The sequence below is a fragment of the Harpia harpyja genome, chromosome Z, assembly GCF_026419915.1.
Source record: "Harpia harpyja isolate bHarHar1 chromosome Z, bHarHar1 primary haplotype, whole genome shotgun sequence".
Taxonomy (NCBI): domain Eukaryota; kingdom Metazoa; phylum Chordata; class Aves; order Accipitriformes; family Accipitridae; genus Harpia; species Harpia harpyja.
In genome coordinates, this window is record NC_068969.1 from 86123111 (window position 1) to 86141105 (window position 17995).

Sequence of the window (17995 nt, forward strand, 5' to 3'; positions counted from 1 at the left end):
AAACAAAGCTATACTTTTGAAAGTGCTGGAAAAGCTATAATGAAGTCTTGAAAAATCATTGAAATATATGTTTCAATGGTACTGATGCTGTTGAAGCTCCGTTCAAATCCAGGAAATTGATTTTCTAAACTTTTTGTGATAAACACTTGTCTTTTTTTGCCTTCCTGCTTGGAAAGGTTGTTTTGGAACATTCTGAACACAAACCAGTCCTCAAGTTTTCTTTCTTTGTGCTCTTTTCTGCTGCTAATGACAACTCCACTCCCATTTAATACAACTATCAACAGAGTCAACATCTTTTCACTGCTTCCAGATTGGTCTACAGTTTTGTCATTGTTTCCTAGGAAGTGTAATAAGATTCTCAATGATTTCTGTACTTCCCCTTCAGTTTTCAAAAACAGTTACTCAGATCTTTGGGAATACAAATAACACCTAATGTTTCAGGTAAAAGAAACCAAGTAGCTAATAAAAACTCTGCAGGTACTCAAGTCAGGTAAATCATTCAGACAAATTCATAGTCACAAACCAGACCTGTCTGTGACTCCCAAATGGCCCCTGAAATGTGAAATACTCACAAGTTTTTGTTGAATAAAAATCCAGCTGAGGTCTTTCAACCCTGCACTAGTGTGCCAGCAAAACTGCTATGGAGCAGTGTAATTATATATCTCTGCATCTGATAAAGACCTGTGGACTTTGCAACAAATCCTACAGCAACATGCTTCATTCACTGTGTCTGAGGCATTTATTCAGAAAATAGGGAATTCCTGTTCTCTTCCTCTCCTGACACAAGAGGAGTGGAAAGTGCCACAAACTAGCTACATTGCCATGTAGCAATTTCAAACTAGTTGTAAGGAAATAATGTTTCATCGCCTGTGTTGTCTTTCAGCGTTGCTGAGGCCAAGAGCTAAGTAGGAGACAGATGTATTGAACCTGTACAGAGGTTGTAGAAATACCCCAAATCACAGCAGTTACTATAACATGAAAGATAAAGAAACCAGTTGTTTCAGTTTATAGCAGTATCAAGCTACTAGATCAGACTGAAACCTCTGTGATGTGAAGTTATTCTGCATCTGGATATTATAAAGCTTTTTTATCTTTCCCTGAAGCTGGCCATTAACACAGACTTAAGAGCTGATGGCAGTTCCTAAGGAGCAATCTATGAAGTCAGGTAAAAGAATCAAGTACTCACTAATATTAACCTTTTTGGTTTATTTAATGGAGTGCAGGAGATGGAACCACTTACAGTGCATTAATAAAACCTTCAAAGATGTTGAAAGGTTACTACCCCATTAACTCCTCCTCCTGTTTTGTTCCTGGCTGTTAGAATGACCTTCATTTCCCACATAAAATAGAAATTTTATGCTGGTATCAACATTTGGGAACCTCATAATAAAATCCACTATAGAACTACATATTTATACAACATGGAGTGGATAGCCAAGTGACTGACTGCAGTTGCTATCATCACAGAAAAATTACCAACACTTGAGAGATCTACTGTCCGGGATAGAACACTTGCTCTGTACCACAGGTACCAACCCTGATCAAAAACTGAAACTGAGTGATCCATGAATTATGGATGATTCCCCCTCCCTGCCCCCCATCCCTCCCTGAGATGTGTACAGTTGGGATAAATATTTTAAACTGAAACATGCAAATCAGTACCCAACATGATTAAAAGTCAAGTAAACAAAATGCTCTCTGTACAAGATGATATTGCACTGTGTTGTTGTGTGGTTTGTATCAGTGTTCACTTTGGAGGCCTGTACAAATGCCCACATGTCCAAATGGCTTCGGCATGAGGTGTAACAGTGTAATTCTAGAGTTGTTCACTGTGCTTCATTAATCCTGTGGTCCTGTGAGATGTGGGAGTGAAAAGGGTTGCATTAAGGACTGAAAACAATCACAGGGCTCTTCTGACTCCCAGTGATTATCATCTTATTGGTTCCCTAGGGATAATACGTACATCTTAGAGTTTGTCATACCGTTCTACAGAGGTGTCCCAGCTGAGCACAAGGATTTATGCTTCCAGGTGTTCTTTTTCAACACATTATGCGAGACTACACCTACAACCTGCTGCTGTGACTGGCTCTGCTCAGCAGCCACAATCATACCTAGAGGCCTTGGCATTTTTTTCTTCTGCTCTACGAATTTCAGTGTCATCATCAAGTGCATCTCCTGCAGTACTTCTCAGCTGTTCTCAAAGCTTCTGAAGATCAGTAGAAGCTGACAGAACCTGTTTCTTTCACCACCTCACTTCATCTGCACGACAAATTTATCATTAAGTATAAAGAGCAAAAGGCTGGGCTGTTTACCTCCCTCTGCCAACGCTGCTACACTTGATGATCAAGATGTGAGTCTTCAGTGTGCAAAGACCGATGCCACTTAGCCAGCTCCTAGCACTGGTGGCAGGCTCTTCTCCTTAAGTGTGACTCAGAGCCACAGGGAAGAGTCTGGCTCAAGGGCCTTCCATGTCCACACAACTGCCAGACATATCGTAGCTTTCTCCATTAGTTTTAGGAGCTAATCATATTTCGGAGGAGAAATAACTGAAGTATGGCACACATCAACGGTACACAATTCTCTCAGGGTTCCGGTATCTAATTCACTATTGTAACAAAAATATAGCAACAAAAGTTCCTGAAGAGTAGAATGCTATGGCTTTTACACCTTCTAGTCTATGACTAAGATGTTGATACAAGGACAAAATGCAGTTCTAAAACTGCTCCAAACTGCCATCAGCCTTATTGCTTTAATTGAGGAATTTCTGCAGATGCTAGAGGAATCACAAAAGGATTCTCAATTTCTCCCAGGTGTACAAGTTTTAATTCTTCCCTTCCGTCTTGGCTCTTCTGGATGCAATGTGCAGTCACTAGGTCATAGAAGTGATACAATGGACATCCAGGACAGTCAGGTCCATTTAAAAATTTTTTACAGAATGTTGCAACAGACATATGAAAATAGAAAAACATAGGAGAATCTTAAAATGCATATAGAGAATTTCAGTAAGCAATCCTTCTAAAGTGAGCACAATGTTTCATATAAAAATAGTAGTGTTGTTTTATTGCCAGGGGTGCACTATGTTATGTGTTGTTGCAAAAATACAAGATTTACTCTTTGAAAAATACTAGGGCGGGGCAGGGGGGGGGGAGAATGAAGCAGTCCAGACAGAGTGCTCTTGATAAATGGATAGCTGTCTGAAATGCGTGAAGTTCCTTGGCTTAAGAAATTTCAACTGCATCTAACTGTGTGGTATAACCTCTCCATTCTAGTTTGGTTTTTGGAATGTCATTTACCTCATACTGACCATTCTTATTTGATCCTCTGATCATCACAGAGCTGGTGGTCAAGTCATAACAGCAATCTATCTTAAAGGCAAGTGACAATTTTGAATTAGTTGCCACACTTTTCTTCTACTTGCAATGGGAAACACTACTAATACTAAAACAGTATTTGGCCTATATCTTCAGAGAGTGACACATGATTTTTGCTTGAGGAACAGAACACAAAATTCTAGCTCCAGTGTTGACTTGCGTAGCAAGCTTATTGCTTATTTTCTTATTCCTCTATGTGTCTAAGAGAATCCATATCTGCATTCTACTTCCATAGGCTACTGCCAGCTCTAGTCAGCTACTGCCAGGAAAGGGAGGAATCTCACACATATAAAATTAGATTTCATCCTATTTCCATGTAAACTTTATCATTGTTTGATAGTTGGGTGATGGATACAAGTGGGAAAGTTTCCTTTTCAGAGCAGGGAAAAGTTTCTTTTGCAGAGCAGGGAAGTTTCCTTTTCAGAGCAGGGAAAGGTCTCTCTGCTGTCCTGTGAATTCGGGACGGTTCATAAACATGAAGTCAGGTTTGGAGAGATCTTTGTGCTCACAGTGCCTGGCATCACCTATGCCATCTCCCTTGTGACTCATCAGTCCACAGCGATTCTTCCTAAACAGGGACACATATTGCAGTTACACTCCCTAAGACTCAGAAAGGAAGACTAGACAATAGACTAAATGTTAAATTCACCAACTAATCTGAACTTTTTTCACCCATCCAGTCTCTCAGTCTCTTGGTGATATGGCTACATCCACTTTGGATGTCTGCTTTTGCAAGCCAATCCACCATTACCTCTTCATTTCCTGTGTGAAGAATGCTCCTCTCAGGGCTTCTGAAAAAGAAGAAAGAGTACCAAAGCCAGCTGTCCTCTGTCCTTTTGTCCTTGGCCCAGTATTTCCTTTTGTCCTTGGCCTATGCTCACTTTTTGAAAGTAAAACCATGCTGTATACACTTCAGACAATAACTGCTGCAAGGGGAATCACTGTAAAACTGGTGAATTCAGAGCCTGTACCTTATTGAAGCCATCTTTGACTCATCTGTGATTTTTCCCTCTTCCCATTCCAGACTCTGAGCCTTTTCTTTCCCATTCTGCCCTTTTAGTTGTAACGATCTTGAAGTACAAGTTTACCCTGACTGTGATTAATCTCCTGAAAGCTCACTTTCTTCATATTCTCCCTGAAATCTAAGTTTACAAATTAGGTTCAACAGGAATTATTGTTGTTTCCTTCCAACGGCTGAATGGTGAATCTTTTGCTCTTTTTCCCTTTGCTCTGTGGAATTCTCTAGGAAATGCAATACTGCATCCCTTGCATACAAACATGACTGTCAGGACCAAACAAGTAATTTACAACTGTCTACTGAAATACCATCCACATTCGGGACTTCAGACAGCACAAGTCTATGCATGACTTCACTATTCACCCGAGACACAGGACTCAGATGCTGCTGTTTTTACCTATAGATCATTCTCAACCATCTATCACTTGATATGCATCTCATATAATTTTATTTTTTCCTCCTGTTTACTGTGTCATGGGGCTCTGAATTATCTTTTGTAACCAGTCTTCCACTAGCTAACTGAATGACATATATAGGTAAGTCTCATTAGGCGGACAGTTCTGAGTCAGATGTTGGCTGCGAAGATCAGTAATGAAGAATCTATGCCAAATGGAAGCCCCAAAGACATTGAGATATGCAGTCTCTCAAATGAGATTTTTGGTGACCCACTACCTCTGTCTTTAGTGTTTGTTATTAGAAGTCTTCCATTCCTATTCTGTCAGTCCCTCTATAACAGCAGTTATTCTGTCTATTCAAATTTCATTGTTACTTACTGTAAAGGAAAAGGATTTCTATGACAGCTTGTACCAATTACCTTTTCAATAGACTTGATAGAAATTTAATTAATCTCTTTTCTTTGGAGCAAATGATTGTTATTCCACTAGTATTGTTGTGTAAATGCAACAGAAGAATGTCTTACAAATGAACTGAAAAAACCTAACAAATTGGGGGAGTGGGGAGAGAGAGAGAGATGCACGCAGGTAATGAATAAGCATCTGTTAGTGCTCTTTAAATACCACAAAAAATTTAAATCAGGAAATTCTCAATTCCTACTTACATGATCTAGTGAGACTACCACTGGATTAGCATGATAAATACTGGTCTTCTAACTTTGAAGAGGCATTGAAAAAAGATTTTTTTTTTTTAAAAAAAAACAGACTGAAGCATGGAATACAATAATAGTTATAAGGAATATTCCAAATACTGAAAGGGGATATCTTGGATAATTTAAGTTGGGGTTGAAAAAGTAGTTATGAACCTTTTGAAATACCAGATAGAAAGGGAAGAATAAATGGGAGATGAATAGCTTATGGCAATGAAAGAGGCAAAATCATTATAAAATGGAAGGAAGTTCAGGTAAGTTGTAAAGAAAAATTTCTGAGCCTGGATATCAGTTTGCTAAGGGACTGTTGTGCTGCCCTGTAGGCAGTTGGCACAGACAGCATTGCAGCATTGTATTATGATCTTTCCCTAGAGACCTTATTGGACTACATGCATAGGAAGAAGGTATTAGTACTGCCTTCCATTCCTCTTATTTGCAAACAGTATCACTTGTAGGAAAATTTTGATTTTCCTCTAGAAAGCTCTTAGAGGTTATATAATCTCAAGTTAATGCCTTTTCAGGAGATATGATGTTCCTTGGGTGGAATATAATAATAGCTTATAAGGAGGGAAGATGACACATCAATCTGCCAAGATGGACAGGCTAGCAAGATTCGTAACAGAAATCAGATTCAGTTCATGGATGTAGCAGAAATATAGCCTCTGCACTGTTGCAGGTGAAATATGCATGAAGTAAATACAGAAAACCTGGAGTACTGACAGTACTTGAATTTACCTCAAAACTACTGGTGGTAAAACATATAGGTGAACAAGTTTTAGCTTCCAGACTCTTAAAAATAAAACTTTAACATGACACTACATTTTTTAATCGATCATGACGTCCACACACAGGGAAATGGAGTAAAAAAGTGAATGCAATCTGGTTTACATAGTGGAGTTGTTGTTTGCATCCTGAGCTCCAGAACAGAAGAGCAGAAGACACTAACTCACTTCAGACCCATTCACAGTGGTGCCACCAGTAATACAGCTGGGACATGAGGCAGTAACTGCCAACGCTGCAGAATGGCTGGTGTTTTGGGGCTCTTTGCCCTTGAGAGCTGGTGGTAATCATGCTCCATGAACCAGAAGCACACTTCAGAGTTTTATTACTATAATTTAAAACCTTAAATAATGTAGGGGCTGTCTCAGTTTCATAAGGTCAACTGATATTGATGGGAAAGGAGTAGATGACTGCGACAGAAGTAATCCAAAGAGGATGGCACAAAGCCTTGTCCACTAATAGCCCATGACTCTGCAGTCCTCCCTGCCTCAGTGACTGCACATGGACAGTGGGGACAGGACCTCCAGCATCCCTCAGTACAACTGAAGGCAAAACTCATTAACAGTAGTGAAACATTTTCTGTCCTTTGCACAATGTACATGATACAAAGGGACAAGGTGATTTTCCTGCCTGAGCCCAGAAAACTAGTTTACTAATATTATACAATGGACCTGCTTTCTTGGAGGTTCTTTTGGCTTCAGAAACATAGAAAAGCAAGTAAAGAACATGCAGGTATCTCAAGAGACAATCTCTGAGTATGTCAAGCTAGATCAGGGATTCCCCAAGGACTGGAAACTAGTGTGCCTTCTGGTGATGCACAGGGCCTGTTAAGGATGCCTCAGTCACACAGCATCTCTCAGTAACTGTGCTTCTCAGACTTGCAGAAATGGAAACTGCTGAGGCAGCTGCCACTCCAGGAATTGTGATACCAAAGGAAGCCCTGCATTATAGGAAATAAAATAGATTTGTTCTCCTGCCATTTCCTTGTCTGTGCTGCTTTACAGTAGTTTACATCTGTGGACATTTTATATCTAATGGAACTGGCAGGTCTATTCCTGAGCATAGGCACAGCCTCAGTGTGTTTTAACTTCGATTACTAATATAGTGAATGAAAAAAAAGCTTGTTTAAGTCTGAACTGTTCTGACATTCAAAGATAAACATGAGAAATAAGAACAATCTGATTAATACTTTACTTAATGATTTTTTCTCATTGCATTCCAGCTCTTTTGTCTCCCATTTTGTACATTTTGTCTCCATTCACCAAACTCGGTGGCATTGTGATAAAGCAAACTAGTAACTTCTCAAACATAGATCCAAGGTAGGAAACTGACACTTTAATTTTGAACAATGCAAAAGAACAAATAATCTGTTCAAGATACCCATCCATCAGCCACGGCTCAACATCCTCTTTCCACAGGGAAAGCAATGGTTTCTGCAAATGGGAAAAGTCACATGGCCTAGGTACTTCACTGGGACATTTTTCTCTCTCACGCAGATGTAATAGGCCATTGTCAGCTAGAATAAGCCAGATTTGTTGTGGAACCATTAACTTTGTACTATGAGCAGGAAGTGCAAATAAAAGAGTGTGCAGTTGGTACTGGGAAAGGTGGAACTGGCAGGATGCTTCAGACAGTACCGAAGCAGTAATCAAAACAGGCCCTGGCATAAAGGAAGAGTTTATTTCTATAGCCATGGAAACCTAGTGGTTGGAGCATCGTCAGACCCACAGCAAGGCAGATATTGTATTTATAGGTCACATACAGCTGACCTCAGAAAGGCAACTGATACTGTCTTTTTTTCACTGTTCTTGAGGTATGCTGTGTGTAACCTACAAATACCTCATCAACTGCTTTAAGGGATTTTGGTGTTCCCCATAGCTGACCCTGCACAAATTTATGAGCCAGAAAACTCCCATGCATCTGTTCTAGCCTCTTTGGAGCTGCCTGTGAAGGCTAGAAGTGCAGGGAAGGTCACAAACATAAAGAAAAGCTTTATTAATATTTTGTCAGGAAGAAAAGACAAGAAATGAGGGACAGGTTATTGTAGAACTTAAAAGAGATGTTGAATAGCTGATAAAATTGTCATCAATATTGAGATCTGCGACATGGACCTGCTGTGTTATGTGTCACATTTTTTAACCTAAAGCATGATGCAGAAAACAGAACAGACATGACTGCTACACAGCTGAGATTCTGGCATTTATGGGTAACCCTGGAAACATCATCAAAGAAAGGTCATTTATCACATATGTGATGCCAACTTTTAGGGAAGTTTTTCACAGAAAATATTCTAGCCCTAAAGAAAGACCTCCGCATCATGGTCCATGGCTTGTAGTCTGAATAATCCATGAGACAGGCAATCTGAAATAACCCCAGTTTAGAAGGACTGATTGAAGAGAGATGGGAAGCAGAGCCATGGCACTTCAGTAGTATGTGGAGGGCTGGGGGTGTTGGGTTAGGATCCAGATCTCCTGACACGAGCTACTAACATGGGACTTATGGGAAAGAAGGCCAGACACTTTGTGTGGATTAATTAGTTCCAAGCTGCGCATGTCATTTTCCTCAGCTTGTATCCAAGTAGAGGTGAACAACTGTTCAGAAAACTGGACAGTTGTCTCCAGCCTAAGTGCTGTTGCAGTCCAGACACAAAACAGATTTGCAAACATTTACTGCCATTACATATCCTGTGAATCTCAGTTCATGAAAAAGAAGGCTAAAAGTGATTAAAGTGGACTAGTCTGCCCAGTAGGCAGACATGTGATGAAATATACTGCACGATTGTAGAGAATTTTCATTCTCTGAATGATATTAGAGTTGTGGATTTCCAAGACTTTCAAAGACATTTTATAGGCTTTTAAGCAGTCCCAGAATGACTAGATTTAAGCCTCAAAACTCCCAGGAAGTACACAAGAAATCCCTCTCAATTCTTTCTCCCTACAGGGCACCTAAAAATAATATATTTCTGGTATTTGCCTACTAATTTATTCTTTTAGAGCATTACTTCAAAGAAGTGGATTTGGAGTGTGGATTATTACACTCAGTACAGGTGTAGGTCTGGACGTCATAGCAATGGTCTTGAGTAACGCTCTAGGTTTTTGATTTTCATTTTCAATCTTCCTATGCCACTACAGCAGGGAACAGAAAATATAAATAACTCCTTCACATGAATGATGCATTAGTGTACTATTAGCTAATTTGAGGGATAGAAATCTCATGGAGATCCAAAAGAGCTAAATATTTTGAACTGAATTATCAGTGGTGGGCTTATGGGTCAGAGTAAATTAAACTTACATCTGCCATCCATTAAAATAATTATGAGAAGAAAAGAACAATTAAAATTTGACTCTGAGGTAGACTAAGAATATTTTAAGAGCATGGCACTACTCACACTCTTCTGTCCCCAAAGCAAGGACCTATTAAACACTCTTTTCAAATTTTTCCAAACAAATAAATGCTTAGCACTTATGCTAGTTTTTTACTACGTTACAGTTCAGCCACTAGGCAGGTCAGTGGAAAAATTCCACAAATTGTAACTCGTACGCTATGTAAAATAAGTACATAAACAATGCCTTTCCTCTTTTATACTCTGAGGAACTGGGTTTGTGAAGGAAAACCACATTCTACAAAGCCCTCCATTTAACCAGAGGGAGAATTCTGCCTTTCAGTTTGAAAATAGACTGTATTCCTCCTCTAATTGAAGAAGTCAGTGAGAGTTTTCCCACTAAGATAGGATTTCTCCCCCAAAGTTAAAATTACTAATAGTTTAAATTTTGCAGAAACTCCTGGAATCTCAAGGAGTGATGTCCACCATCACTGTCTTTGCTCTGGGCTTGATTTATATCATTATGTCCAAATGGACAGGGATCTGGTCATGGGACATGTATTTGTGCATAGCTCACTGTCTCAAAAGCATGTGTGTAAGTTGATGTTTCTCAGGATGTGACATTACCTTTTAAGACACTACAATCCTAAAAAAGAAAACTACAGAGTCTATGTTCAATAATGTCTTGGTGATTCTTGTACAAAAATGTTACCAGTCACCAAAATCCAGCATTCTGACATGACATACATTCACAAAATAACCTCCTGTAAGCATCAAAACTTCCTAGATGCCTTTGGTCGCAGCATCATGGTCTGGTTACAATTATGCACCAAATAAGCCGCTGCAATTGTCTCTGTGCACACTCTTAGCCTGCAGCAAAGGCACAATAACATGACTTAGTGTTTAACTTTCACAGTGAGTTAAGTACCATCCCCTTAGCTTGTGAACTAAAAAGACAGTCATTCAGGCCCAGCCGATGTGTTGTCACTAGTTTTACTGCAGAAACTTCATATGCATTAGGGCCCTAAATGTCTGCCACTGAGCATGTGAACATGCACACAGGTCTGACAGCTGTGATCATCAGGTATAAGCCCTATAAGGTTCTGCATAATATGCAAATCCTGAGGAGCTGGGCATACTCAGAACACACCTAGTCCCACCAGACAGCCAGCTTGCAGGTTGTGGCGCTATCCTTGTATATCCTGCGTTTAGTCAATAAAGTTGAGGTTAGTTTTGAGGAAAATGCTTTTGTGTCTCATTCCAGGGAAGGTTCACAGCCAAATGCAGAGATATGTGCCCTTGCCACTAACAGTGAAGTCCCTGTCTTGTTTACAGACATAGCTGAAGACACATCCTGGATCCTCCTTAAATTTTTCATTCCCCTCCTTATTCTATTCTTTACAGTATTTTTCGAAAGTGTGAATTTTGCTTTTGTGCTAAAATTCAGAATTGCAAAGAGGTCATGTTGTCTACCTTGACTTTAGTAAGGCTTTTGACACTGTCTCCTGTAACATCCCCACAAAAAAACTGACAAAGCATAGGATAGATAATTGCACAGTGAGGTGAATTGAAGACTGGCTGAATGGCCAGGCCCAGAAGGTTGTGATCACCAGCAGAAGTCTGGTTGGAGGCAAGTCACTAGTGGCGTACCCCAGAGGTCAGTACTGAGGCCAATACTGTTTTACATCTTCATCAATGACCCAGTTGATGGGGCAGAGTGCCCTCTCAGCAAGTTCACAGATGATACAAAACTGGGAGGAGCAGCTGATACATGAGATGCTTATACAGCCATTCAGAGGCACCTGGATGGGCTGGAGAATTTGTCTGAGAGAAATCTCATGAAGATCAACAAGGATAAATGCAAAGATCTACATCTGGGGAAGAATAATGCAAGGCACCAGTACATGCTGGAGGCTGACTGGTTGGAGAACAGCTCTGCAGAGCAGGACCTGGGGGTCCTGGTGGACAACAAGCTGACAATAGGACAGCAACATCTGATAGCAAAGGCAGCCAACAGACTCCCGGGCAGCATTATGAAGAGCACTGCCAGGATTGTGGACGGAGGTGATCTTTTCCCTAAACACAACACCGGTGAGGCCACACCTGGAGTACTGTGTCCAGTTGTGGGTTCCCCAGTACGAGAAAGAGACGGACTTGGAGTGATTCCAGCAAAGGGCCACAAAGATGATGAAGGGATTGAAGCATCTCTCACATGATGAGAGGCTGAGAGAGCCTGGAGAAGAGAAGGCTCAGGGGGATCTTATTCATGTGTATAAATACCTGATGGGTGGGAATGAAGATGACAAAGCCAGACTCTTCTCAGTGATGCCCAGACACAAGACAAGACACAATAAGCAAAAATTAAAGAACATGAAATTTCATCTGAACAGGAAAACACTGTTTTACTGTGAGGCTGGTCAAACATGTTGCCCTGAGAAGTTATAGAGTCTCTGTGCTTGAAGATATTCAAAACCTGACTGGACATGGTCCAGGGCAACCTGCTCTAGCTGACCCTGCTTGAGCACCGGGGGTTGGACTAGATGATCTCAAGAGGTCCCTTCCAACCTTAACCATTCTGTATGACTCTGTGTGAAAGAGGAAAAATGACTCGTGTGCTTTATGATTATACACAAGCCTACTTATTCAATTCAAATGCGCATTTCTGATGCTTGGAAGGTTACCATATTTATTTTACAAGAGGCAAAATATCTCATCAACATCCTGAAGAAGAATGCAGGTGAACAGTGAAAACCATCACGCACAGTCACGCCTAGTCCGTTTGCTTGCCACACATTTCAGCACCACTTGCACACAGGCAGCTAGTGCTTTTGCCTTCAAGAGTCACAAAGCTATATTCCATTGAAGTAGCTTCTATTCTGTTTCACTCTTGTTTCCTTTGTCTTGCCTAAAAACCTAACATGGAAGTGTAGAAAAGAAGGGCTTATTTTTTCTATGTGAATTGGATATGCCAAGGTCAGAATCAGAGCATCTCATTCTCATCTCTGTGTATGAATTTAACTCCTGTAATCTGCAATCTTTAAAATCCAAGCTCATGTTAGTTACAAATGCAGTTTACTCATACTGGAATGTTAAACATTAAATAGCAGCACAATATTTTTAACAGCATGATTCTTGTTTCCCCTTGCAAGTGCTGGACAGGGATACATTTAATAAATAATTCATTTCATGGTTATCCTAATGACATCATTTATTTCTGAAGACACTGGCCCAACTTCAGTCAGAAATAAAAGCTTGTTCAAAAAAAGAAATGTATTAGTCTTATCTTGGCAGCTTTTCCTGGATCTCCTGTCACAGACTAAAGTTCAATATGAGAAAAGTAGAGTTCAGTTTTCCTTTGCTTTCTGTCTTATTTCCTCCTCTATATAAAAATGCTGCTGTCCTGTATATTAATTAAAACACCAAGCCCTTTTTATTCCTCTCTCTGTTCTTCTCTCATTTATGTACTAACACCTGTTTCATCTCCCTTCATTCCTTTGGACACAGCCCTTGACTATATTCTGCTGTCATTTCTCACTCTGCCTCTTGCAGCTTTCCTTTCTGGATATCTCCATCTTGCAGCTCTTGACATTCTCCATTTCAATTCTAACACTGGGTTCCTATCACCCTGCATTACAGATATGCCCCAAAGGCCTTGGCAACTTCCCTTAGGCTCTTCCTGTCATAGGCCCACTTTAGGGTGTGCTGCTGAAACTAGTGGTATTTTTGGCCATGAACTTTGAGGGGCTTTGGAGTTTGTATTCAATATCCTATTCTTGAAAGCACTTTCATAGCATGATTGAAAATCCCCTTTCATTTTCTGATCAGAACATGCTCTCCTTTTCTGCAGTCAAATGTCTGATATATTTCCATGACCATCCAACCAAACAAGAAACACCTGGACATGAATACACTCCCAATGTAGAGGCTTTGTGGAGATGTAAGGGGACAGTATAATGACAAACGTGTCCTGATTCATTGTAGGAAGCTAAAAGAAAATAGTCACAACCCTTATTCCCCCAGTAAAGGCTTAAAGAATAAAGAATAAAGACAAGTTTGTTTGGCTTGCTTTACTTCCCCCCCCCCAAAAGGCTATTTGACATTCAGTTCCGTTTCTTCGCTTTGGGTTTGTTCTGGCAACTCTTTCCAAATCTTTCCTACCGGGTGAGCTGTTAACAAATTCTAGCATGCCATGGCGGGGTTCCAGCCAACAGCTTGCTTGCTTCTTCCAAAAGAGGGAAGCTTTGCTCTGCGTTACATAACCCCTTCCTGGCCACACAGTCTCCCTCTCCACTCTTTTGCACTTCTCCAAAACTCCTTTGAACTAAGCACACCAAACAGATTTTTATTTTTTTTTCCCTAATTTATAGTTTTTTGTCAGGTCATTGAATTGAATGGACTCACAGAAGGATTTAGCAAACACCAGAGCTCATGCAAGGTACCTCATGGGAGTTTGATGAGACTAGGGAAGTGTAGGTGAGGAATCTCCTCTTTTTATGACAGTAAGCTATGAGATCAGCTCTCCCTTTCTTGTGAAATGGTAGCACGAGACTACTTACAATAGTTAACTCTGTACCTGAGAATATGCAGTGGCAGCTTTGGGCTTGCAATTTGCAACTGTTTAACCCACTCCTGAAAACAGGGAGAGATACAAGAATCTATAAACATGTAAGTTATTATCTCACAGGTCTTTATAACTTAATTACCAGATAATGGTGCTAATCCTTTGAAATCCATTCTCATTATATATAGAAAAGCTTAACCTAAATGTATGTAATCTATACTTTTCATTATAGAGTTCCATCAAATTATTTTTAAAGGTTATTTCTTTTAGAAAGCAAGCTAAACCACAATGATAATCTCATCAGCTAACAGTATATTTCCAGTCATACCTGTGATCATACTTGATATGATTAATGGCAGAATGATGAGTTTGAGCATTCTCATCAGCACTTCCCCAGGAAAGGAAAAGTAGAATTTATCCAAGTTAGAGAGTTTGCCATATTCCCGTACCAGCATGCCAACTCCAATACCTAAAAGGCACATAAAAAATGTGACAAAAATTAGCAGTAATTTATAGTAGAGACATGGGGAAAAAGGAAGAAAAGTAGGAGAACAGTAGAACAAAAGGAGCGAGCAATAGACACATTTTCACAGCCATGGTGGAACTTCTAAAGCAAATTAGAGAAGAGATGTTTCCTTTTCTGTTCTATATATTGATGGTAGGCACAGTAATAACACATATAATTCTGAACTTGGAGGATGTCTTTAGGAATGTCTTTGGAAAAATCTTGATTATGCCCTCTGATTTTCAGTCCAGTTCAGCAGTGGCTTTTTACCTGCTTTCACTAGCTCTAGAAGACGCACAACTGGCATTAAAAAAATCAATATAATATATAAACACTAGCAAACATTAAATAAAGCGATGTAATATAAATATTTTAGATAATTTGTATTGGCAAAGTATGTCTACCCAGTGCAATACTTTCAGTAATTGCTGCTCTACATAATTAGAAAAGAGTGTGACTACAATCACTAAATTAATTTAATAATTTCCAGGAAATTAATTGACAAAAATACACTCAGCTTATTTCACACTCATTCCACTGAATGACCAATCTATAAAATATGAGACTGTAAGTTTAATCAGTGATTGATGGCACAAGGCACCTTTGTACTTCCTATCTTTGGATTAAATGAATTACCAGGTAGTTCTAGCTTCTGAGACAAGTCACAGATAAGACTTCTACCAAAAGAAAATAAATCATAGGCCAAAAGACAAATTTCTTCAGTTTGACAGGCAATACCTTAACTTTCCATTTCAACACAATTTTCAAATGAAAATCACTGGTATAGGAAATGTGTTCATCAGTGTTCAGAAAGCATTATGACTGTTGTTTCACATACAAACTTTGTAATGCTTCAGTCCTGGCTAAACTGAGTAGTGAGAGATCCAATTTCTAACTGGATTCAGTGAGAGACACAGCAACTCAGAACCCTTCATTACCCACTGAGTGCTGAAAGGTCTTATTCATGTGAATAGCCTCACTGAAGTTAATGGAATTATTCACATCCTGTGGTATTTTAGTGACATCAGTGGTGTGTATTTTGCAGCAGAATTGTTACAACAGCACAAGAAGGTGCTACCAGTAAACCTTTACCAGGCTCTGTGGCTCATATAAACTTGCAGGGTGCCAGGAAAGCTGTTAGTGCCCAAGCCAAACGTACCTCTTCCCCCAGTTTTATTTTCGATGGTATACAAGGCATTAAAGTTAGATATTGCTCCAGAAGCTGGTGTAAAGTTTGACTAAAGAGGCTTATAGGATATGTTCCTTATTTTAAGTGATTGAAGTGGTGGCAGACAATGCCAGCAGGTTCGAAACCAGACTGAGGCAAATCCACAGACAACTGGTCCTTACTGTTGATACTGAAGGAAACAGACAGAGATCCCATATCCGATTCTCTACTAAACAAGAAACTCATTAACATCCTCTTCTAGAAAGTAAGGATTTTTAAAAAAATCCTCTCTAAAGATTCACCATGGCTGTGGTTTGTCCTAGTTCACATGCTATCTGGATGTTAGTTGATGCAAAAATGTAAACCTCTAGCTACCTTCACAGAATTTGCCTCTGAGACCATGAAAAGACAATGAACCCTCTTTTCTGTGCTCTATCTGTACCTGCGAAAACAAGCTGAAAGAAGATAAGAGGCAGAGTATAAACTCCTACTAAGTCTTTCCTATTAATAAAGAGACGGACAATGAACAAGTTAACTTTCATGCAAATAGGCTGCTCTAAGCAACTATTAAGATTTCTGATTTAGGTGTCATCTGTGCCAGTGAACACAGACAGTTTAAATTTCTTGCAACAATCTTGAATCTTGCAACAATCTTGCAACAGCCTTGAAGATATTTGCAATATTATGTAAAAGCCCTTCATCAGTGAATGATAACACACAATGATCTCCATTTTTAATCTAGGGACTGAACTGAATATGTTGAAAATAATTAGTCTACACTTTAAGATAAAGTGACCAAACAAGATAAATCTCTGTTTATAAAATGGTTACATGTATTGAAGTAAGTTGCTAAAGCTCTGATCCTGAAAACACCAATGTAAATAGCTGAATCTAAGCATGCAGGTAATCTCCATGTCTTTGGACTAATCACACAACTTAGGGTAGGCATATGCTTAAATTGCAGCAAGACAGGACTGTATGTTTATTAAAAGTTGTGTAATGCCACTGTACTTTGAGCAGGTGTGACTAGGACATGTTCTCATCAATGTGCCTTTCATTCCAGGTGGTGACTGACCTGTTTGACCAGCTGGGAAGTTTGATCACTGTACATTTAGCAGGATTACTAGCAGGTAGAAAGATTCACCCTCACTTTCATTCTTCGAGTTCTCTTTTCCACCTCTTTAGATTTCACTACAAAAACTTTCCACATGCTCTCAAAATTTTAGCAGGGTTTCCTTAAGCTTTTTCACTTACATACTTAGTTTAATTTTTTTTTATAAGGATATTATTTATCTAGTGGCAGTAACTGAGAATAGATTTCCTCATTCCAACAATCTCTTGAAATTGCATTATTGCTCTCACTTCCTTGTTCATGCTATTCCTTTACCAGACACAGCACTTATATCCATATTAACTTGTGAAGCATGCCAAAATACAGTAAAATGCAGCCACCTTTTAATTTGAGCTAGCATCTAGCATATGCTGCTTGAATTTAGCATGGGATTATAAGAAGAAACTTTATTTTGTAACAGTAACAAGAGAAGGTTAGAAAGTTAGCAGAATTAATTTACTTATGTACTGGAAATGGGCATATATAGAACTTTTTGATCCTCCTCTCAATAACCAAGTTCAACTGGATTTTTTTTCGTGGGAATTACAACGCACAGAAAGAAGTGTGGCCCAGCATAAACATATTTCATATAGTCACCAGTGCTTTTAACATCACATTGATTACAGCGGTCCTAAGCAAGTATAGATGAAAGTCTTATGAAAGGTTTTCTACATGAATGCTACTAAAACTCCACCATTTCTGAAACTAACTCTTACATGTGCAATTACTTCTAACAACCACAAAACACCCTACAGTAGGCAAGGCCTCTATTGTATACTAGGATTTTTCCTTTCTTTTCATTTCTCTCTTTTTCATTTGTGGATTAAGTTACTTCTGCTTTTTTAAAAGAGTAAAACATCACTTTTCCTGCTTGTCCCCTTCCTCCTTCCTTAGCTTCAACCACTCCACCTTTCTTCTTGTCCATGCTAAATTGTTTTTCTTTCTTTTCCATCCCCTCTCCTTGCTTTTCCTTCTTGCCCACATGGCTAAGTTAGGTTATGAATTTTACCACAAGAGCAATCCTTTACTTACGGCTCAATGGCATGTACCGCTTAAG

General features: G+C 39.4%; 1 protein-coding gene across 1 annotated transcript in view; it reads right to left on the bottom strand.

The window, feature by feature from the left end:
* The window catches only part of SLC1A1 (solute carrier family 1 member 1), a 56731-nt gene that overhangs the window by 26136 nt on the left and 12600 nt on the right, over window positions 1-17995 (bottom strand). The window contains exon 2 of the mRNA XM_052778258.1: window positions 14483-14623. Coding sequence (XP_052634218.1) covers window positions 14483-14623 — 141 coding nt within the window. The remainder of the gene's footprint in view (window positions 1-14482; window positions 14624-17995) is intronic.